Source organism: Magnolia sinica, chromosome 1 (genome assembly GCF_029962835.1).
Source record: "Magnolia sinica isolate HGM2019 chromosome 1, MsV1, whole genome shotgun sequence".
Taxonomy (NCBI): domain Eukaryota; kingdom Viridiplantae; phylum Streptophyta; class Magnoliopsida; order Magnoliales; family Magnoliaceae; genus Magnolia; species Magnolia sinica.
This window is the reverse complement of record NC_080573.1, coordinates 64,963,997-64,987,375: the sequence shown is the minus strand read 5'-3', so window position 1 is coordinate 64,987,375 and position 23,379 is coordinate 64,963,997. Positions and strand designations below refer to the sequence as shown.

Here is a 23,379-nt window from a genome sequence, read left to right as displayed (position 1 = left end):
TTTCTTTGGAATCAAAATCAATTAAGGCAAGCCCTATTTGGTTTAATTTAAAATCTATTAGAATTAGAACTATTATAATTGAGTACTGGACATTGAACTTGGATATTCAATCATCTACTCTGATTTGGTTCTACCGGGCTGCTGCAACGATGGAGATAATCAGGTATTTTACATTTAATTGTAAATTCCTTTCTGTTTTGGTTTCTTTCAAGATTTGCCAGAAAAATCTTGTTGTATTGGTTTTCTGAGGAGAGCCAGGAAAACTCAGAAGTGGGGTTTTTTAATTGTGTAAGCCCACAGACAAAGATACAATTGTAAAGGTTTTGGGTGAACCTGGGAAAACCTATTTTGTTAGTGAACGCTAATATCCCCTATGTGAGGATATTAGGAATGGAGTAGCATTTTGTGTAGCTGTTGTTTAACAGTTGGTGAACACACAGGCGAACCACTATAATCCCTTGTGTTGTGGTTGAATGATTTATACTTCTAATCTTTAATTATTCTTTTGTGGGATGTATGTATGGTGGGGAATGTTGTAATCATTTAATTCAAGCATTGTGAGAATTTTGTAATAGTTTAGAATTTATTTTCTGCTATTCCTTTATCTGCTTGATATTTAATTTCTTTTGAAAGTTGTTCCAGCAAGGTTGCCCTGCCATTTTTATGGTGTATGGCTGTCCCTAGAACAATACATTTGTGATTACAATTTATTTCAATTCAGTTTGTATTTGTTTCTGTATTCCTCTTCGGTTTGAGATTTGATATAAAGATCTTTCTAGAAATAAGGTTGTCCTACCATAAACTCTGGTTTTTGGTGTAAGGTTATCCTTAGAACAACATTTGTATCAACCTCTCAAGATCTGAATTTTGAGGCTGTTTTTACTTTCCTTCATTGTGATTTACTTTGGCTATCATATTCTTTTTAATTCTGCTGTTATAAGTTTTATTTGGCATTGTCCTATTCACCCCCCCTCTAGGACATATAGCTTGGCCTTTTCAGTTTTATTATTCCGCATTATGTCGAAATATTTTGTATTGTCCTATTCACCCCCCTCTAGGACATCTATAGCTTGTCTTTTCACACTTAAGGTTAAAAACCTATCATCTTTACTGTTGAGTGCATATCCAATGAATCATAACTCATAGTTCTATCTCCTATAATCTATTGATTATACTTGTTTTATTATTCTGCATTATGTCGAAATATTTTGTATTGTCCTATTCACCCCCCTCTAGGACATCTATAGCTTGTCCTTTCACACTTAAGGTTAAAAACTTATCATCTTTGTTGTTGAGTGCATATCCAACGAATCATAACTCATAGTTCTATCTCCTAACTTAGTATGTTTTGGATCTACTAGTTTAACAATAACTAGATAGCCTCATGCCTAAGATAATTTAAGTTAGGAATCCAACCTCTCCACAACTCATAAGGCAACTTGTCACTTTTGCTCAAAGGAACCCTATTAAGGATATAGGTAGTTGTTAGAATTGCTTCACCCCACAAGCTATTAGGTGTAACGCCCTGAAATTCGGGGGTCGAGCATAACTCAGCTCCCGAGTTCCAAAACATCACTTATGTAACATATTTAATGATGAATGTATGTTGACTGTATTAGTGCATAAAATATGGAATAGATTAGGCCAAAACACAGATATGATTCAGGGATAAGTGAATAAAGCAAGCGGAAGACTTATAGTAAAATGTGTACAAGTGTAAAACCCTGAATTTCATATACAAGCCGGATCGTGTGAAAGTGTTATTTAACAAAATTTAAGTATCAAATACATCATTTCAGTTCCCAAAATATAATCCCAGAGATCCCGCGTAACAGACCGAAGCTCGCTAGAACCCGTCTGAAAACTGCATATAGGAGAAAGCAGCCTCGTCGTCATCCAGCTCCCGCTCTGCCTCAGACGTCGCATCCACATTTGCAACATCAGGGCCTAAGACAGAGTCTGGTGGGTGTGAAACACCGCCCCAGAAACGTGGGAGTGAGTGATCAACTCAGTGGAACAATAAGGCACTGGTTAACATGTTATCAGTTCAATCAAACAGTAATGATAAAGCAGGATAAGTAATTAAATCCTAAGTACTCTTGTTAATGCAAGTATGAATGCAATATGATGCGTGCCCTCACGCGTACACCCTCAGCGTCTTCATCTTACGTTACGCATGACATCGCCTCAAAGTGCGCCACATCTACAAAGCACATGCAAATGCGGTGCATGGATATGATTACCAAGTTGTTATTAGTCCGTTTCACACAACAGGATTGGGAAGCTAAGATACCTTCCTCATATCACCATCCAAACAGTGATCCATACTAGGGTCGTCAATCCTAGATATCTCATACGATCATATAGTTGAGGTCGTAGCAAAGGGCTCGTCACCAATCAATGCACGCCTTTCATGCCTTTACTACCACAGATCGGCTCGTCACCTCCTTGCGGCATCCAGGTATGCTCGAGGTCACTACAAAGGGCTCGTCACCAATCAATGTAGGCCGACAGCACGAATATGGTGTCCCATACCACCATAATCGGCTCACGAGTTTAGTTGCTCACTGGTCACTACGGGGAGGCTCGTCACCCCAGCGTAGGCCGACAGCTCGACCACGGTGTCCCATACCACCATGTCCGGCTCATGAGTCTTAGCGGATCAGGTACCATGGTTATTAGGATTTCACTGGTAAGTTCGATACCCTAGATTCAAGCAGTAGCGTCCATACATGGTTAACATACATCGGACAATCGGGTTATTTGACGAACTCGACTAACACGAGCGCACGTTGAGTTGAACGACATAGAGTGCGCAAACACTCCGCGTGGCCAAACCACTGCCGACAACTCTAGTACGACTCGGGTTCGTCTAATACGTCCTACGTGGCGAAAGCAATCTCAACCACGATTCATAGGGTCAATTACCGATTTCCTGGACTAAGGCATAGTCCCAAACATCCTACACTATGACAGATATTCATATGGAATGTAAAACAGTAATGGATCAACAACTCAAATCATGTTACATACACATCTGAAGAATATCAACTTAACATAAATGTAAGCATAGGAGATGCTTGAATTTAAATAACTTGAAAGGTAACTGCATAAAGGAAAACATGCGCATCAATAGGAGTATTGAGAATCACTTCTCAACGCCCACAATTAGTGTAATCAGTTACACTTAGATCATTCATGCATTTCTACAAACACTTAGCATACAAGGAACAACATACATGACGTATGTTGGAATACATGCACTTAGACAATTCCCTTTACCAAGGAGTTGTCATACATGCATCTAGCACACATACATGACAAATAATCATGGCAAACACAAGTGCATATTTTATATGTATACGGTACTTTATAAATACATTTAGAATACACAAATCTCAATATAGCACATGCATGTCAGGAAAGCAATGTAAACACAACATTTGACATGTGAAATCTCATCCATAACAAGAATAAATCACTAACTGGGATTGAAAGCCTTGAAAACCATAACCTATACACTTAAAGTCCGCACCTTAAGCGAAGAAAGAACCGCCGAGCTGATTTAGACGAGTTGTCTTTGTCAACGGCGCTAGAATACCCTAAAATAAGGATAGAAATGAGATACAACAACACCAAGTCTAATCTAAGCTCTAACACAGGTTAGGGTTAGGTTAACTTACCCCAAAAGAACTCAGAATCGTCAGAGGAACGATTCAAAGTAAAGGTTCAAAGGTGAAGAAGAACAAGGAAGAATCAAGATGATTCACCGACCAATCTCTCTCACTAACTCTCTCTTTTCCACTCTCTTTCCAAGCTAGGGTTAGAGAAAATTCGTATGGAAATGAGAGCTAGGGTTTAAGGTCTATATATAGGCCTTAAAATGATGGAAATAACCCCAGGGTCAAGGTATACTTAGGTTATAACCAAAGCAAGCCTTTCTCGATCCAACGAAGCACTTCTGGTGGGCCTATAACCACGAAAGGTCGGACTTAAGCTCATTGACCATGGATCTAGGTCAAGCAGAGTTTTCGTACCGACCGGCTCTTCAGATCAGCCGTGGCGGACCATACTCAATTCAATGGTCACGGAAACTCGATCAGGTCCACAAGCACTAGGATATGCCTGGGCCAACTATCCTGATCAGAGGGTGAAATTGGGTCAGAATCCAACGGTCAGAATGCTTAAAATCGTCGCGCAAGCGACACGACTCAGATTTCAATAAAAGCTTAATAAGTTCCAACCGTTCTCACACTCTTCACTCCGAGCTCAACCAAATCAACCCAGAACATCAGATCGACTTGATTTTCAAGGTGAAGATCAAGCCCAACTCGGTGACCGCAACAGCCTAAGATCATCGCCATCGGACTTTCGACGCGCGGTCTAGGTCCGATCCAGATCTTCCAAAAATTTCCCAGAACAACTGGATTTAGCGATGGATCCCAGATTTCAGAGTAACGTAGCGCTCACTAATCTACACGTTTAGAGCCATGCAGATACAATTTAAAGTGATTGATGCGAATTTCACAAACAATCGAGTAAAGCGCTAATTACCCCAAAACAACTACTTAAGGAAAGATTAGCACAGAAAAATTCCAAGGTCGTTACATTAGGTGATCCAGAAGAACTAAGCATAGCATTCACTAGGTCTATTAACATCCTATTTTTCCTCTTAGCAACTCCATTTTGCTGAGGAGTGTTAGGAGTAGTAAATTGATGAATAATCCCATGGGACTCACAAAATTCATTGAATGCCAAAGAGGTGTACTATCCTTTGTCACTCCAAAGGCATTTGATTTTGTGAGTAAGCTAATTTTTTGACTCAACCTTGTATGCTCTAAAATTATCTAAGGCTTCATCCTTGGACCTAATGAGATACACATAACAAAACATAGAGTTGTCATCTATGAAGGTAATAAAATACATTTACCTCCTCTAGTTTGGTTTATTTATTTATTATTTATTTTTTTAAGCCATAAATATTAAAATAGATCAGGCCTAAGATTTCAGAATCTCCATTGACAGATTAAAAGGGTTTCCTAATTAATTTTTTCATACTATAACATAAGAAAACTTGACAGTTAATTTAGAAATTAGGTTTAACGCACTTATCCTCTTTACATATTTAGGATTGATGTAACACAATCTACCATGCCAAGCATTCACATTATGTATATTAATAAAGTAAGTAATAGAAGAAGAAGCTTTATTCAAGTCAACATATGGTTTATACATGCCATCTAGTTTATAAGCTTTCCCTATAAACATTTCGTTATTGAAAAAAACAACTTGCATGCATTCAGTAACGGCCTTAATTCTAGCCTTATCCAGCAAGTGATGAGATATCAAATTCTTCCTAAGTTTTGGGACACGCAATACATCTTTAAGGATCAGTTCTCACTCAAAAGTGAACTTGAGAGTCACATTCGTTTTTTCAGTGACTTTAAAAATTTCTGTGTTAGCCATATGAATAATGTGGTGATGTTGGGACAGTTCATACGTGTTAAACCATGATCTGTGTGACCCAACACGTCCTGTAGCTATTGAATTAAGAGACCAACATTCTTTCACATCAACAACATATGTCTCTATGATCATAACCACCAATCATTCTTCTTCATCAGCTTTATCTGCTTCTGCTATATTAGCTTGAACTGTTGCCACGCCCCAAACTCGGAGGGCTCACAAAATTCCCGATCGCCGAATCCGGTGCCAACAACCTCCGTAGTGTCCCATTCTCGACTCCTAGCACCCATATACCAGGTTTCGATCCTGGGATCCTACAAGGAGGATTTCTATACATAAGTCTATTTTATAATCACCAAACCTAAGATCATTACCCACCAATAATAACCACAGGAACATCATTACAAAATCCACTAAGAATAAAAACTTTCACAATACAAGGCGCATAAGAAAAATACAATGGCTAATAATGAGAACTCCAAAAGAAAGCTCCACTACACGCACCCACTCCTGCACTGCTACTGCTTAGCATCACCTGCACGCATCAATCGTGCATAAGCTTATAGAAAGCTTAGAGGGTGGTGTAACTGTGTGCAGGACAAGTGCCAAGTATGCAATATTAGAGTATACGGAATATGCTGGCAAGACCATGAAAACTATCAGCCGTAATAAGGCTAAGTAATATAAGGCAGGAGTGCCATTAGCCATACCAAGGATATGCTATACCAAGCATGAATGCTAAACCGCCATACCAAGGTAATGCGATGAGAGGCTTACATAGCCGAATGCCATATGCAAGGTGTAATGTAGTCATGCCAGTGCTCATATCCAATCCACATATCAGTAAAATTCCTCTCATAGAAATCACCGAGGTCATATACACTTCACACTGATTGTCGCCTCCCTAGTTGCGCAGCCCAGTGAGCATAAGAGACCTCACAACCCGCCTATTCAGTAGTCAGCCAATCTACCTGGCACATCCTCAGGCGGGTAAGGCCACACCCCTTTCTAACTGACCATGACACAGTGGGAGACACGACCTCATGGTATAGGCACCGACGCTCATATTTTCACTTGGTCTAGAGGTTGGAGCATCTCCTTATACCAAAAAGGTTTTGGGACTTTCACCCAAGGACATCTTACGTGCCCACAGTGCTAGAACTAACATTTTCGGTGTCCAAATTTAGCCACCCACAATGTGACTGTGGAGGCTACGACCCTGATGTCACTAGGGTGTATAATACCCGTGCCATGCAAATATGAGATGCATGAATCATACCAATCAAACATTTATCAGTCCTGCGCATCCAACACTCATGTGGGGAAACTCCATCACTCTAGGATTCCCATAAAACAGTTGGCCCAACTGCATAAAACAGTCTGCCCAATGGCATATATCATGATTAATTACTCCTCAATCCAAGCATACATATGATGCACATGGGAATGAATCATGAAGATGAACCACGCATGACATGCGGTGATGATGTGCTCTTCTCTAAGCAAGGTTGGGTCTAGGTACTTAGACTATTATACAAGTTAAGGTAAATGCACAACCACTAGTAGGTGCCCAACTATTTGGGTTAGCCCACTAGGATTAGGTAAATAATACTATGGGCGTAATAAATGAGAATGGGCCTGGGCCTATATGGGTACGCAATGTGGACATTTAACCACCATTGTCCCCTATAAGGTGGCCCAATAAAGAAACTAGCTAAAACAAGGCCCAAGGCCCAGATACAACTATCAAAACTAAATGGACAACAATACATGTCATTATATATCTCATGATGGGCCCCAAGGAATGGCCCAAAGCCTACATACATCCATATGGGCCAATGGGGCAACCATGGCCCAAGGCATACATCGACATGGGCCAATAGGGCAACCATGGCCCAAGTCTTAATGGCCACCGAATCCATGCATTATGATGGGCCTAATAGGCAGCCCATATGCCCAAAATACATAGCCAATGGTCACTCCAATATTCATCAACATAGCCTTACAAATCATCCCCAAAACTGGATAATATATATGGGCAACAAGGATCCATTCTTACACTTCAAATCTGGCTTACAGCCAGCCCATAGGGTCCATTATACAAAGCGGGCAGCCCATACATCAATCTGGGCTCAAGATTGGGCATCTAGCCCATCTAGGCCTATTTGTACATCCCAAAAATCTGAACTATTTGGTCCTCAATAATTAACCAAAGGTGGGCCTTACAAGGCATACAAGGAGTCTGATAATTTAAGAAAATCATGAACAAGGTGGGCATGGAAAGCACCTTCCATCTGGTGGGCCACCCAACTTCAAAATACCCAATTACAAGCAGAATTTTTGAAGGCATTACTGGACATTCAGCCCACCTAGCTTCCTAGGCCTACTGGAGTCTAGTAAATCATAAATCTGAGTAAAATAGAATTATCAAGGTGGCCCATAAATGTGAAAGTGGGTCCCACTAGATGGAATGTGGAGATACAACACAAAATACAAGGTAGGATCACTAGGGGCGTCTCATGGGCCTGGATGGCTGGCCCCTAAAGAGTGCTTAAGGTGGGCCCCAATAGGGACGTCCCACCAGGGGGGGCCAGTCCAAGTGGGCCACACCGAGATGGAAGGACGACAGGATGAAGAACACCATCATGGTGGGCCTAAAAGCTGGGGACGGCCAGCCCCTGCTGGACGTCAGCACAGCTGGAACGTCCAGTAAGGCTACTGGCCCAGCAATGATAACCCCCAAATGGGGTGGTCTGGATGGCCCATATGCACATGAAGTGGGTCCCAGCAAGGTGGGCCACAAGAAGGGTAAGTTAGGGACTATTAATACATGTTTTATCAGTTAGCAAAAATGGACAACAAGGTTGAATTAAAATTCTACTACAGAAACTATGTGTAAGGCCTGTATCCTAGTCCGTACTGTTCCGTCGACTCCCGCAATCATTCCCGTTGAATTTCGGCAATTCGCGACATATAATCGACGTTTGCACACAACCCTAAGTCATATCCCATAGATCTGAGTCGGCTCAACCTAAGACTTGTATCATTGTAACCGTACCGTCGCTGCTGTTCCAACGCTGCATCTTGCATACCGATCCGATACCCTGGCCAGGAGATGTGGGCCCGTGTTCAGTTTGAGGAAAACACCGTGCGTTTGCAATCCCAAGAGAATCTGTACATCATGTCTCATCAATCAATCAATCAATCACCTCATGTCAAGTACAAGAGCAACCCCAAAGTCAACTCTCTCCCTCTCTCTCTTACACACCCATACATGTCAAGTACATCTATCAACTCACATCTATCAATCACACTCGTCACCTCTCTCTTACAACCACCCTCTCTCTGTCTTTCTCTTCACAATTTTCAAGCAAAAAAAGAGTGAATGTCCAAGCAATTCCAAGAGAGAAAGTGTGTTGTGTGTGGCCCACTCCCATGCCAAGATCCATCATCCTAGCCCTTTATTTCTCATCATCTTCCATTAATGAGGGACATAAGGAGATCGACGTTCCATCGGACCAAGAAGATTGAATGGTGGGTGTTTTATAGGCCTAGATTTAATGCTTTAGTGATGGGCCAAGTGAGGCCTACTGATTGATGGTATCGATCTCACTTTAGACCTTAGGTGTGGCTGATGGCCCACCTTGATCCTCATGATCATTCCATGATGGGGCCATTTTCCATGGACCCCATCATGATGTTTATTTTTATTGCATGAATATGGTCATCTAGACCTTGCATTTTGGTGGAGAAAGGATCTTCGCCATTGATTTTGATCAGTGGGCCCACATATAATGGGACTCACTTGATTTATGTTGTGATGTATGGAAGGGAGGGTCCATAGTGTCGGGGTCCCTCCATCACACGTATCTCTCTCTCTCTATCTGTCTCTCTCTCTCCCTCTCTCCCTCTCTCTTTCATTATTTTTAGTGTGATGACGTGGCCGTATGGCCCACCCGGATGAACCCTATCTTGATGTATGTCTTATCCACACCACCCAGTCTCTTGGTGGCCCACCTAGACAGCATGTCTATAGGTGGGGCCCACCTTAAATATATGTGTTGTGCCCAAACCGTCCAGCATCAAGGGACGCTGGACGTGAACTGGAAATAAAAATATTAGCTTGATTCAACAAGCTTTGGGGAGGGCCACTCGTGTAGGCCTCACCTTGATGTATGTCTTTAATCCATGCCGTCCATCTTATTTCCCAAGTCATTTTAGGCGTTGAGCCAAAAAATGAAGCTAATCTGATTATCAAGGAGGCCATACTATAGAAAATTGTGATTTTTATCGTTTAAGGCTATTAGGACCCACCTTGATGTTTCTACACGCTAAAACATACTAAATATTGAGCTCATTTAGACTGTCTTGAGCCATAGAATCTAATGGTTGGGTTGGATTTTTCGGATGTGAGTCTTACCTAGGAAAAACCATGAAAAAACCAAAAAAAAGGGAAAATAGCATGCAGTAGGCACTGCTGCTCATGTCTAGAGGATGCTGTAGCAGCGTCCTGTGCTGCTGCATGGACGGTGGGCAGGAACTGTGGGTCCTAGCTGTGGGCCCCACCATGATGTGTGTGGAACATCAACGCCGTGCATTTGATGACTCCTTTAGGGTAGCAGCCCCCCTCCAAAAATTAGCCGTACTTGGAACTCAGGTGGCTCACATAGTAGGAAACAATGAGGGATTAAACGTCTACCATTGGAACCCTTTCTAGGTCATAGAAGTTTGGGATCATTATGAAATTTATTTTTCCTCTTCAATCGGGGTCTGTGTGACCTTACCAACAGATTGGATGGTAGATAAACGTTATGGTGGACCCCACGTGGGACCCATTGATGTATGTATTATATTTCACAATGTCCAGATGGCTGGACGGTGGGCCGTACCATGATGTATGTGTTTTATTCCACCGCCCAGATGGCTACACGGTGGGCCACATTGTGATGTATATGTTGTATCCAACCGTCTATCCATTTCATCTGGTGGGCCACATGTGTGGACCCCACCATAAGGTGTGTGCTTTATCTATGACGTCGATCTAAATGGGCCACCATGATGCATGTGTTGCATCCAAACCGTCCAACCCTTTGGCAAGCTCGTCTTATAGCTTAAGACTAAAAATAAGATAGATCTAGGATCAGGTGGACCACATTACAGAAAAGTAGTGGGTTTGAACGTCCACCATTAAAACCCTTGGCCTACAGGGTTTGGACCAATATGAGTTTGTTTTTCCTCTAAATCCAGGTCTTTGTGACCTTATGAATAGGCTGGATGGAAAATAAACCCTATGATGGGGCCCACTAGAATTTAACCGTGGAAATCATCATCACCACGGTAAAATATGGTACGGTCCAGTTGATCTTTTGATAGGGTTCATTTTTATATAATACTTTATATGGATCTCTAAAAATAGATGAGTTGGACTCGACCCATTTGAATTGGCCCATTCAACTCGGCCCATTCGACTTGGCCCATTCGACTTAGCCCATTTGATTCGACCTACTGATTCAACCCATTTGATTAGGCCCGATATGATATATGAGGCCCGTTGTTGAGGCCCACCTTGATGTGATGTATGATGCTGTTGTTGAGGCCCACCTTGATATATATGAGGCCCAGATGATGCGGCCCATTTAATGTATCTGAGTCCATGGGTTGAGGCCTAATGGGATGTATACAAGTCCATTGCAATGTGTGATTCTACCATGGTTTATGTAATGATGATTATAGCGGGCTATGCCTTGGGAGCAATGATGGTTTGATGTCCACATTGTAAGAATAATGTTAGTTAAATGTCTACATTATAACTCTCCCTAGGGCCCATTGATAGACCCATACTTGTTATGTGTAGGCCATCTAGGCCCATCCTCGTTGGAAGGATAGTTCATCTCCATATAACATGCTTAGTATAGCTCCATGATTCATGCCCATATGCATCATATGTATGCTTGATATGAGGAATGTTTGATCATAGAATAAGCTATTGGGTTGCGACATTTATGGGACTCCTTATGAGACGGAGTACCCCACATGATCGTGCGGTTCGCGCAGGATTGTTGCATGATTGGTCGGTGTGACTCATGCATCTCGCATGTGTGACATGATTATTGTATGCCTTAGCGACATCAGGGTCGTAGCCTCCACAGGCACATCGTGGATGGCTGGATTAGATACCGAAAATATTAGTTCTAGCATTGTGGACACGTAGGATGTCCTTGGGTGAAAGTCCTAAAACCTTTTTGGTATCATGAGATGCTCCAATGTCTAGACCGAGTGGATATATGAGGGCCCGAGTGTCGAATACTAGTAGGCCACATCTCCCACTATGTCGTGGTCGTTTGGAAGGGGGTGTGGCCTTATCCACCCATGTGAGGGGGTTGTAAGCTAGGCTGAGTTTGACCAGCTCACAAATGGGTCTGCTATCGATGAGCTGGGTAGGTATTGGCAGACTACTGGTCGGGCGAATAGTGTGGTCTCTTCCACTCACTAGGCTGTGTGGCTAAGGAGGTGGCAGTCAGTGTGGAGTATACTAGACCCTGGTGATATCCCAGAGAGGAACTGTACTGATATATGTACTTGATGAGGACTGACATGCTTGTATTGCATATCCCATATGACATTTGGTTACGTAGGCCTCGCATTGCATCGCTGATAGTATTCATGTCTTGCATCACATAGCCATGGTACGTCTAATAGTATTCATGGACTTACCAGCATCTTTTCACATTACTCTGATATTGCATACTTGGCACTTGCCTTATGCACACACTTACACCACCCTCTAAGCTTTTGTAAGCTTATGCACGACCATTGCGTGTAGGTGGCGTTAGATTGCAGCAGAGCTGAGGCAGGAGTGCGTATCAAATTATTTTAGAGCTTTTTGATCACTTTGTATTTCCCTTTCTGCATTGTACTTAAAGTTTTTGATATAGTGGATATGTGGTGATGTTGTTTTGTGACTTGGTTATGCATGTGGTTATGCTCCATTACAAAAAAAATTCGTATTGAAAATCCTCCTTGTAAGATCCTAAGATTGAAATCTAGCATATAAGTGCTAGGAGCCGAGAGTGGGGCATTATGGAGGCTGTCGGCGCAGGATTCAGCGATCAAAAATTTTGTGAGCCCGTTTTCTGAGTTTGGGGCGTGACAGAAGTTGGTATCAGAGCATAACTTGGGAATACTTGAGGATCACATCACATATTTACTATGAACTTAGAATGAATAGGTCCTGAGTCTGAATGAGTTAGCAATTTTCTGACGTAGACCCTTAATGTTTATGCCTTCGAGAATTCTCAAGGCTGATAGGTCCTTGTTCCTCCTTGTAGGACATGCCACCTAGGAGAGCAATCTGAGCGACTCCCGCTCCCTCGTGTGAGCTTGGCGCAGCCCCGTCAGCACCCGTGACTGCAGAGCAGCTTCAACAGATGCTGAAGACGATGGTCGCTATCTTTTAGGGGCAGGGCGGGTGGCCCATTGTTACGCCAGCCCAGGCAGAGCAGGAGTGCGTGAGCGCCCTTCTCAGAGACTTCCGACGACACGATCCTAAGTACTTCCAGGGCATGCTAGACCCTACTGTAATAGAGATATGACGCTCCGAGTTGGAGAAGATTTTTGACACTATGAGATGTGCGACCTAGTAGCGGGTCCTGTTAGCTGCATTTCTTCTCCGGAGTGAGGCTCAACACTGGTGGGTATCAGTCACCTGAGTGGCAGCGGTTGATTTTGAGTGGACCTGGGAGGACTTTGTAGATAGGTTCGACCGGAAGTTTTTTTCTTAAGCACATTCAACAGTAACGTGCATTAGCGTTCGAGACCTTGGTCCAGTGAGACATGACTGTGTCCAAGTATGAGGCACATTTCATCGAGCTATCGAGGTTCATGATGTACCTTGTTGATGATGAGGGGCGGAAGGTCCATCGTTTTGAGAACGGCTTGCGTCCTACCCTCAGGAGCCATGTGATCGGACACATACTTCCGACATTTGAGTAGATTGTGCAGAGGGCTCAGGTCTACAAGGCAGATTGGGCCAGTTTGCAGAGGCATGTGACCGAGAGGAGATCGGAAGAGGAAGGTGCCCTCTAGTAGCTCCCATCAGCAGTAGCATCGTCCACAGCAGCAACGCACGACCCGCTCAGCATTTTGAGCACCAGCGGCACCCCCAACACCACCTCCGGGACCTTTTTAGGTACTTACTTTGGGTGCGGTAGGACAGGACATCGTAGGCACGAGTGTCCTCATCCACAGCAACAGCAGCTGAGGGCACCGTATTAGCCTCCGCGATAGCCCCCATAGCAGCAGCAGCGACTACAACACCAGCCTCCTGTACCTCCCCCACACCAGCAGAGGTAGTAGATCAGGTTGCCACAGTGGCAGCATTAGCAGTAGAGTCCTTAGAGGGGACCTACACCTCCCCATTAAGCCTAGGGAAGATTTTATGCCGCTCATCAGGACCCTCAGTCATCAGGAGGGATCGTGGAGGGTACTCTCCTTGTTTCTGCATGCATTGCACATGTATTGTTTGATTCTGGTGTGTTGCATTCCTTTGTGGCTGATGATTTCTGCCAATCGACTGGTTTACCGATGGAGTCTGCCCTTGAGGGTTTGTCAGTATCGACGCCCTTAGAGAAGACTGTAGTGTTAGGCCGCTTTTGCACATCTTGCCCCATTCTGATTGGGGATATTTTTTTACCTACTGATCTGTTCGTATTGCCGATGTCCGAGTTTGATGTCATCCTGGGCATGGATTGGCTTGCAGAGTAACACGCCATATTGTACTGCTTCGTGAGGACAGTCACGTTCTGTATACCCGACGTGCTAAAATTCCAGTTTGTTGCCGAGCCCAGAGGAGTGCAGCTTTCCTGCCTGTTGTCATGTGTCATTGAGGAGTCAGCTACTTTGAGTATCGACCAGCTGCCGGTCGTTTGTGGTTTTCTTAATGTGTTTCAGGAGATTCTGGGGTTACAACCTTATCGGCACATTGAGTTCTAGATTGATCTCATGCCCGGTACCGCGCCTATTTCGAAGGCCCCGTATCGTATGGCACTGTTGGAGTTGCGGGAACTTCAAAAGCAATTGGACAAGTTGTGCGATCTAGGCTTTATCTGTTCGAGCAGTTCACCGTGGGGACCGCCAGTACTCTTCGTGAAGAAGAAGGATGGCTCGTCGAGGCTTTGAGTAGACTACCGCAAGCTCAACAAGGTCACGATCAAGAACAAGTACCCGCTCTCAAGGATTGATGATTTGTTTGATCAGCTGCAGGAGGCACAGTTCTTTTCGAAGATAGACTTACGGTTCGGTTATCATCAATGCAACGCCCTGAAATTCGGGGGTCGAGCATAACTCAGCTCCCGAGTTTCAAAACATCACTTATGCAACATATTGAATGATGAATGTATGTTGTTTGTATGAGTGCATAAAACATGGAATAGATTAAGCCAAACTGCAAACATAATTCAGGGATGAGTGAAGAATGCAAGCGGAAGACTTAAAGAAATATATGTGTACATGTGCAAATCCCTGAAATACATATACATACCAGGTCATACTTACAAGTGTTTGTAACGCCCTGAAATTCGGGGGTCGAGCATAACTCAGCTCCCGAGTTCCAAAACATCACTTATGCAACATAATTAATGAATGATGTATGTTGACTGTATTAGCACATAAACATGGGATAGATTAAGCCAAAACGCAGATATGATTCAGGGATAAGTGAATAAAGCAAGCGGAAGACTTATAGTAAAATATGTGTACAAGTGTAAGTCCCTGAATTACATATACAACCAGATCGTGTAAAAGTGTTATTTATCAAAATTATAAGTACAAGTTACATCATTTTAGATCCCAAAATAGTAATCCCATAGGTCCCGCGCAACTGACCGAGGCTCGCTAGAACCCGTCAGAAAACTGCATATAGGAGAAGGCAGCCTCGTCTTCATCCGGCTCGCTCGCCTCGACGCGTCGCATCCACATCTCGCAACATCGGGGCCTAAGGATGCAGTCCGGTGGGTGTGAAACACCGCCCGAAACATGGGAGTGAGTGATCAACTCTGGAACAATAAGGCACTGGTTAACATGTTATCAGTTCAATCAAACAGTAATGATAAAGCAGGACAATTAAATAAATCCTAAGTACTCTTGTTAATGCAGGTATGAATGCAATATGATGCGTGCCCTCACGCGCTTCATCTTACGTTACGCATGACATCGCCTCAAAGTGCGCCACATCTACAAAGCACATGCAAATGCGGTGCATGGATATGATTACCAAGTTGTTATTAGTCCAATTCATACAGCAGGATTGGGAAGCTAAGATACCTTCCTCATATCACCATCCAACAGTGATCCATACTAGGGTCGTCAATCCTAGACATCTCATACCATCATATAGTTGAGGTCGTAGCAAAGGGCTCGTCACCAATCAATGCACGCCTTTCATGCCCTTACTACCACAGATCGGCTCGTCACCTCCTTGCGGTATCCAGGTATGCTCGAGGTCACTACAAAGGGCTCGTCACCAATCAATGTAGGCCGACAAAAACGAATATAGTGTCCCTTACCACCATAATCGGCTCACGAGTTTTGTTTCTCACGGGTCACTACGGTGCGGCTCGTCACCCCAGCGTAGGCCGACAGCTCGACCACGGTGTCCCATACCACCATGTCCTGCTCATGAGTTTTAGCGGATCAGGTACCATGGTTATTAGGATTTCACTGGTAAGTTCGGTACCCTAGATTCAAGCAGTAGCGTCCATACATGGTTAACATACATCGGACAATCGGGTTAGTTGACGAACTCGACTAGCACGAGCGCACGTTGAATTGAACGACATAGAGTGCGCAAACACTCCGCGTGGCCAAACCACCGCCGCCAACTCTAATACGGCTCCGGTTCGTCTAATGCGTCTCACGTGGCGAAAGCAATCTCAACCACGACCAAAGGGTCAATTACCGATTTCTGGACTAAGGCATAGTCCCAAACATCCTACACTACGACAAATATTCATATGGAATGTAAAACAATAATGGAACAACCACTCAAATCATGGTGCATACACATCTAAGAATATCAATTTAACATAAATGTAAGCATAGGAATGCTTGAATTTAAATAACTTGGAATGTAAATGCATAAGGAAATCATGCGCATCCATAGAAGTATTGAGAATCACTTCTCAACGCCCGCATTTAGTGTAATCAGAGTTACACGTAGGTCATTCATGCATCTCTACAAACACTTAGCATCCATGGAACAACATACATGACGCATGTTGAAATACATGCACTTAGACAATTCCTTCTTCCAAGGAGTTGTCATACATGCATCTAGCATACATACATGACCAAAAATCATGGCAAACATAAAGGTGCGTATTTTATACGTATACGGTACTTTATAAATACACTTAGAATACACAAATCTCAACATAGCACATGCATATCAAGAAAGCAATGTAAACATAACATTTGACATGTGAAATCTCATCCATAACAAGAATAAATCACTATCCGGGATTGAAAGCCTTGAAAACCATAACCTATACACTTAAAGTCCGCACCTTAAGCGAGGAAAGAATAGCCGAACTGATTTAGACGAGTTGTCTTCGTCACAACGGCGCAAGAATACCCTAAAATAAGGATAGAAATGAGATACAACAACACCAAGTCTAATCTAAGCTCTAACACAAATTAGGGTTAGTTTAACTTAACTCAGAATCGCCAAAGGAACGATCCAAAGTGAAGATTCAAAGGTGAAGAAGAACAAGGAAGAATCAAGGTGATTCACCAATCAATCTCTCTCACTTCCTCTCTCTTTTCCACTCTCTCTCCAAGCTAGGGTTAGAGAAATTCGTATGGAAATGAGAGCTAGGTTTAAGGACTATATATAGGCCTTAAAATGATGGAAATAACCCCAATGGTCAAGGTATACTTAGGTTATAACCAAAGTACGCCTTTCTCGATCCAACGAAGCACTTCGGTGGGCCTATAACCACGAAAGGTCGGACTTAAGCTCACCGACCATGGATCTAGGTCAGCCTGAGTTCGTATCGACCGGCTCTACAGATCACCGTGGCGACCACACTCAATTCAGCGGTCACGGAAACTCGATCAGTCCACAAGCACTAGGATATGCCAGGGCCAACCATCCTGATCAGAGGGTGACATTGGGTCAGAATCCAACGGTCAGAATGCTTAAAATCGGCGCGCTAGCGACACGACTCAGATTTCATAATAAGGGTTTTAGATTCCATCCGTTCTCACACTCTTCTCTCCGAACTCTACCAACTCGACCTAGAAATCAGATCGACTTGATTTTGAGGTGAAGACCAAGCCCAACTCGGTGACCGCAATACCTAAGATCATCGCCATCGGACTTTCGACGCGCGGTCTAGTTCCGATCCAGATCTCAAAAATTCCCCAGAACAACCGGATTTAGCGATGGATCCCATTTCCGAGTAACGTAGCGCTCACTAATCGTTTAGAGCCATGCAGATACAATTTAAAGTGATTGATGCGAATTTCACAAGCAATCAAGTAAAGCGCTAATTACCCCAAAAACAACTACTTAAGGAAAGATTAGCACAAAAATTCCAAGGTCGTTACAATCTACCCCCCTAAAAGAAAATTTCGTCCTCGAAATTCATACCTTCGTATAAGCCTCAAGGATCAGAGGGTAGGTCTTCCTGACCTCAGCTTCAGATTCCCAAGTAGCCTCTTCTACGCCAAGATGCGACCATAACACCTTCACGAGAGGGATAACCTTGCTACGCAGTACCTGCTCCTTTCTATCCAGAATACGTGTTGGTTGCAGTACATAAGTGGCATCCTCACTTAACTGCACTTGCTCCCAACTGATAATATGCGAAGGATCAGGAACGTACTTCTTCAGCATAGAGATATGAAATACGTTATGCACGCCCGCAAGAGGTGTGGGCAAAGCAAGGCGGTAAGCTACTGCTCCCACTCGATCCAGAACTTGAAATGGACCAATAAATCTCGGCGTCAGCTTCCCCTTCTTACCGAACCGCAAAACTCCCTTCATAGGAGAGACCTTCAGAAAAACATGATCTCCCACTACGAACTCAAGCGGTCGACGCCTCGTATCAGCATAACTCTTCTGGCTCTGTGCTGCTAGAAGTCGACGTCGAATGATGTCAACCTTCTCTCAAGTCACCTGCACAACTTCGGGCCAAGCAAACTACGCTCACCAATTTCAGCCCAACAATGTGGTGCTCGCACGGCGACCATACAACGCCTCGAAGGGAGCCATGCCGATACTCGCTTTGAAACTATTATTATACGCGAACTCGGCATACACTGAAGACAATCATCCCAACCGTCTTTGAAATCCAAAACACAAGCTCGCAACATATCCTCCAGACTTGATTCACGCGCTCCGTCGCCCATCTGCTTATGCGGATGAAACGCGGTCTTGAACTTCGCCACACCCATCGCTTCCGGATACGAGTCGGAAGATAGATGTAAAACGCGTGTCTCTATCAGACACAATCTCCGGGAACTCCATGCAGACACACTATCTCCTTGATATACAACCTAGCCAACTCGTCTGCAGAGTAAGTGACTCGATCGGTAAGAAATGCGCCGACTTCGTTAATCGATCGACGATCACCCAAATAGAGTCAAATCCCTTTCTCGTCGTCGGCAACCCAGAAATAAAATCCATAGAGATGAAATCCCACTTCCATTCAGCTATGGGCATGGGCTGCAACAGCCCAGAGGTCGGCGATGCTCTGCCTTGACCTGCTGGCACGTGAGACAACGAGAAACAAATTCAGCAATCTGGACCTTCATATTGTCCCACCAATAAGACCTCTTCATATCCCGATACATCTTCGTGCTACTGGATGCATCGCAAGCTTAGAACTATGGGCTAACTCGAGAACCTCACGCCTCAAGTCAGGGATGTCGGGAACACATAACCGGCCACGAAAACGTAGGCCCCCATCGGAACTAACACTCCACGGAGTTCTCATCTGTACCAACCCGCCGCCTCATCTTCACCAAAAGCTCATCATCGGCCTGAGCTGCAACGATCCTGGTCATCATAAGTGGCCGTACACGAATGTGTGCGATAACCTCATACGGCTCAACCACCGTAAGCTTCGCTCAAAATCGCGCATGAACTCCAACATCTCCCACTCGGCTATCATCAGCTGAGCCGCAAACTCCAAAGCCTTCTTGCGACTCAACGCATCCGCCACAAGGTTTGCCTTACCAGGATGGTAAGAAACATCGAACTTGAAGTCCTTCAATGTTTCCATCCATCTGCGCTGCTCATATTCAAATCACGCCGCGTGAAAATATACTTAAGGCTCTTGTGGTCGCAAAAGAGCTCGAACTCCTCACCATAAAGGTAATGTCTCCAAAGCTTTAATGCGAAGATGACATCTGCTTCCATGTCGTGCGTAGGGTAATTCTCTTCGTGTTTCCTTAATCGACGCGAAGCATAAGCAATCACCCCGTCCTTCTGCATAAGGACACAACCTGGACCAACGCGAGAGGCGTCAGGATATATAATATACTTAACCCCTTGCTCGGCAATACTACAGAGGCGGACGTCAACTTGTCCTTCACTTCCTGAAAAGCAACTCCGCCCGCTCACTCCAAGCAAACTTCAAATCCTTCCGTGTCACCTACGACAACGATCTGTGACAATCTTCGAGAAGTCCCGAATAAAGCGTCGATAATATCCTGCAAGGCCAAGAAAACTCCTCACCTCAGTAACTGAACCAGGCTGCTTCCAGTCTGCACTGCAGCTACCTTGGCAAGGTCGACGGCTATACCTTCCTTGGACACCACATGTCCCAGGAACTTGACTTCCTCTTTCCAGAAATCACACTTCTTGAACTGTGCGAAAAGCCGATGCTCCCTAAGAGTACCCAAAACCGCTCTTAAGTGCTCCTCGTGCTCTGCCCGGCTCGCCGAATAAATCAAGATGTCATCGATAAAGACAATGATGAATCGGAACAAGAATGGCCGAAACACCCTGTTCATCAGATTCATGAACACAGCCGGTGTGTTCGTAAGACCGAACGACATCACAAGGAACTCATAATGACCGGAGCTAGTCCTGAAAGCGGTCTTCTGCACGCCCCCATCCTTGACGCGATGATACCCTGACCGCAGATCAACCTTCGAAAAGTACCGTGCCCCCTTCAACCGATCAAACAGATCATCAATCCCGGGCAAGGGGTACTTATTCTTCACGATTACCAGAAGTTCAACTGCGATAATCAATACACAATCGCAAGGAACCATCCTTCTTCTTCACAAAGCAGTGCTCCCCAAGGAGACACACTGGGCCGAATAAAACCCAATTCTAGCAAACCATCTATCTGCTTCCTCAACTCCTCCATTTCACTCGGAGGCATCCGATAGGTGGGTAAAGAAATGGGCGCCGCACTAGGCATAAGATCGATAGCAAAATCAATCTCACGCTGAGGAGGTAATCCAGGAATCGACTCAAACACATCTTCAAACTCCTGAACTACCGGCGTACTAACCAACGCCTACTCGGCCGAACTCTCCAACAGAGAAGAATAAAAATTAATACGAATAGGGTAATTGACCTGAACCGGGAAAGTAACAGTCTCGCCCTCAGGTCCATGGATCGTCACTGATCTCGCTTCACAATCAATCTCAGCCCGCATCCTCGTGAGCCAATCCATACCCATAATAACATCGTAGTGATAAAGCGGTGCGACTAGCAAATCAACACGGATCGATCCACTTCCCAGAGATCGACCAAACAATCCATACAACGCTTGCCCAAGGCAGAGGACATCCCCGTAGCGGTAGTAAGCGTCACTCCAGTTGCATAGGAACAGATCTCAAACCCAAACGCCTAATTGCCGCATAAGAAATAAGAGAAGTAGTGGACCGTGTATCCATACAGAAACGGGAATACCTTCTATATGCGCGTCACCTCAAAGGACCTCGGCACCAAGTCAGACATAGTTGAAAGCGCATGAACACGAGCCTGCCGACGATTCGGCGGAGGAACCATGGGCCGCCGAGGTGGCCTGAAACCAGAAGGTGTGAAGGATGGATGAGCTGGCGCCGATCGAAGAGGAGGAGGAGAAATAACCGAGGCATCGGACGGCTAACCCTCTGCGGTGGAGTAAAACCACCGGCCCGCATACGGAAAAGCAGAAACGGTCCAAGTGCCCAACCTTTCCACAATAAGAACATCTCAGATCAGCTCTCATCTGAGCGGGCGACGCCGAACGCCTAGGAGGAGAATCAACACGCGGCCTCTTGCCAAGGAAAGGTGCACCGTGAAAGTCGGTCTCGGCCTAGGAGGCATCGGTGCTCGCATGCGGACGCCTATCTCCGTCCCGCTCGCCGCAGAGGACATGCTCACTAGCTCCGCATATGAAGAAATGCTGCCACAGCAAATCTTCGATCGGATCTCGGGTCTCAGCCCTCAGAAAAACGCCGCATCCTCATCGGCCGATCACCCAGATCAAAGGAACATACCGCCCCAACTCAGGAAACCGGTTCTCATACTCCGTAACCGACCACCCTCCCGCTGAGGCGAAGGAACTCACTCTCCTTCTCATGTCGGTGCGTAACCGGAAATACTTCTCGTGGAAGCGCGCCTCAAACGCCCGCCACGACCACACGAAGTCCTCTTCGACGCGAAGCACACTGTCCCACCACAAACCGGCCTCCTTCTCAAACATGAAGGTGGCAAGCTCAACTTGCTCGACCTCAGCAGTGCAACGGTCTGAGCATCTTAGAGATGCGGTCAATCCAATACTCGGCCTCCTGGGGTATGAGAACCCGCAAAGTAGGAGGTCTCAAGCGCTGGAATCGCTCGAATGTGCCGCTAACACTGCACGGCACTCCTGATGGAGGCATAGGTGAAACAGTTGGAGTCTCTATCGACTGAGCAAAGATGCCACCATGGAGGAGAGGAACTCCTGCCGCCGCTGCCGCCGCCGCGAAATCGCCGCCAGATCAACAACATCATCTCGCTCAAACCTATCAACAGTGAAGCGTAAGAAGGTGCATGGCTCGGCCCAGGAACCGAGGGTGTGAATGGAGGAGCCATAGGTGTCGACCCAACACCAACACGAGATGGACCCGCCTGCGGATCCGAATGGCTATCGCTCAAGGGAGGAACCCCTCAAGCGACTCAATCAGAGAGAAACGGGCCCAAGTCTTCGAACCCTTAGGAGGCATCCCTACATTAAATCAAAGGATGCAACCCAGATTCTAAGTCACATAATCCATCCACACAACAACAACACAACAGCACAACACCAAAACAAACCACATGCATTCCATTAACCAAAATCGTCGCAATACAAGTAGTGCAACAAAATACATGAATCACGACTAGGAAAGCATGAAAACAACAACATCTAACACTACAAACAACCACAACTACTACAACCACTAACAGCTACCACACTACAACAACTCCAGCTACAAGCCAACAACGGCTACACACAGAAAGAAACACCAAACAAAGCAAAGACGGCCACGACGATGCTACTCGTCGGAGTCAGGAGACGGAGGCGGAGCACCCTTATCCTGCAAGCAACACAGGATAGACTTCAAAGTCCGGGACATCTTCTTGAACTTGTGCTTAACCAAGCCTCGAAGATCCACCATCTCTTGGTGTAAAGCAGCTTGCCCTTCTTCAAGCCGTGTAAGACGGGCATCTCTGGCAACCTGCTCTGCGCCCTGCTCTGGCACCACAAGAGGAGAGCGATCACTCGAATCCTGTGCCCCAATCTCTTCCTCGTCTTGCTCTGCTTCTTCCTCAGACTCCGCACCACCTTCAGCATAACTCTCATCATCACTCTCAGACCCGGCCTCACCCTCAGAGGCAAGCCGACCAGAACCAACCTCCATCAGCTTAAGGGTCCTCAAGTTGAG

The 23,379-nt window shown here is 45.0% G+C and overlaps 1 protein-coding gene across 1 annotated transcript in view; it reads right to left on the bottom strand.

Annotated features, from left to right (window-relative positions):
• The window catches only part of LOC131246736 (receptor protein-tyrosine kinase CEPR1-like), a 33,222-nt gene extending 19,097 nt beyond the window's left edge, over positions 1 to 14,125 (bottom strand). Inside the window, exons 1-3 of the mRNA XM_058247113.1 lie at positions 14,048 to 14,125; positions 13,877 to 13,963; positions 13,663 to 13,789 (exon numbers count right to left, since the gene is read on the bottom strand). Coding sequence (XP_058103096.1) covers positions 13,663 to 13,789; positions 13,877 to 13,963; positions 14,048 to 14,125 — 292 coding nt within the window. The remainder of the gene's footprint in view (positions 1 to 13,662; positions 13,790 to 13,876; positions 13,964 to 14,047) is intronic.
• Between the last annotated feature and the right edge of the window lie 9,254 nt (positions 14,126 to 23,379).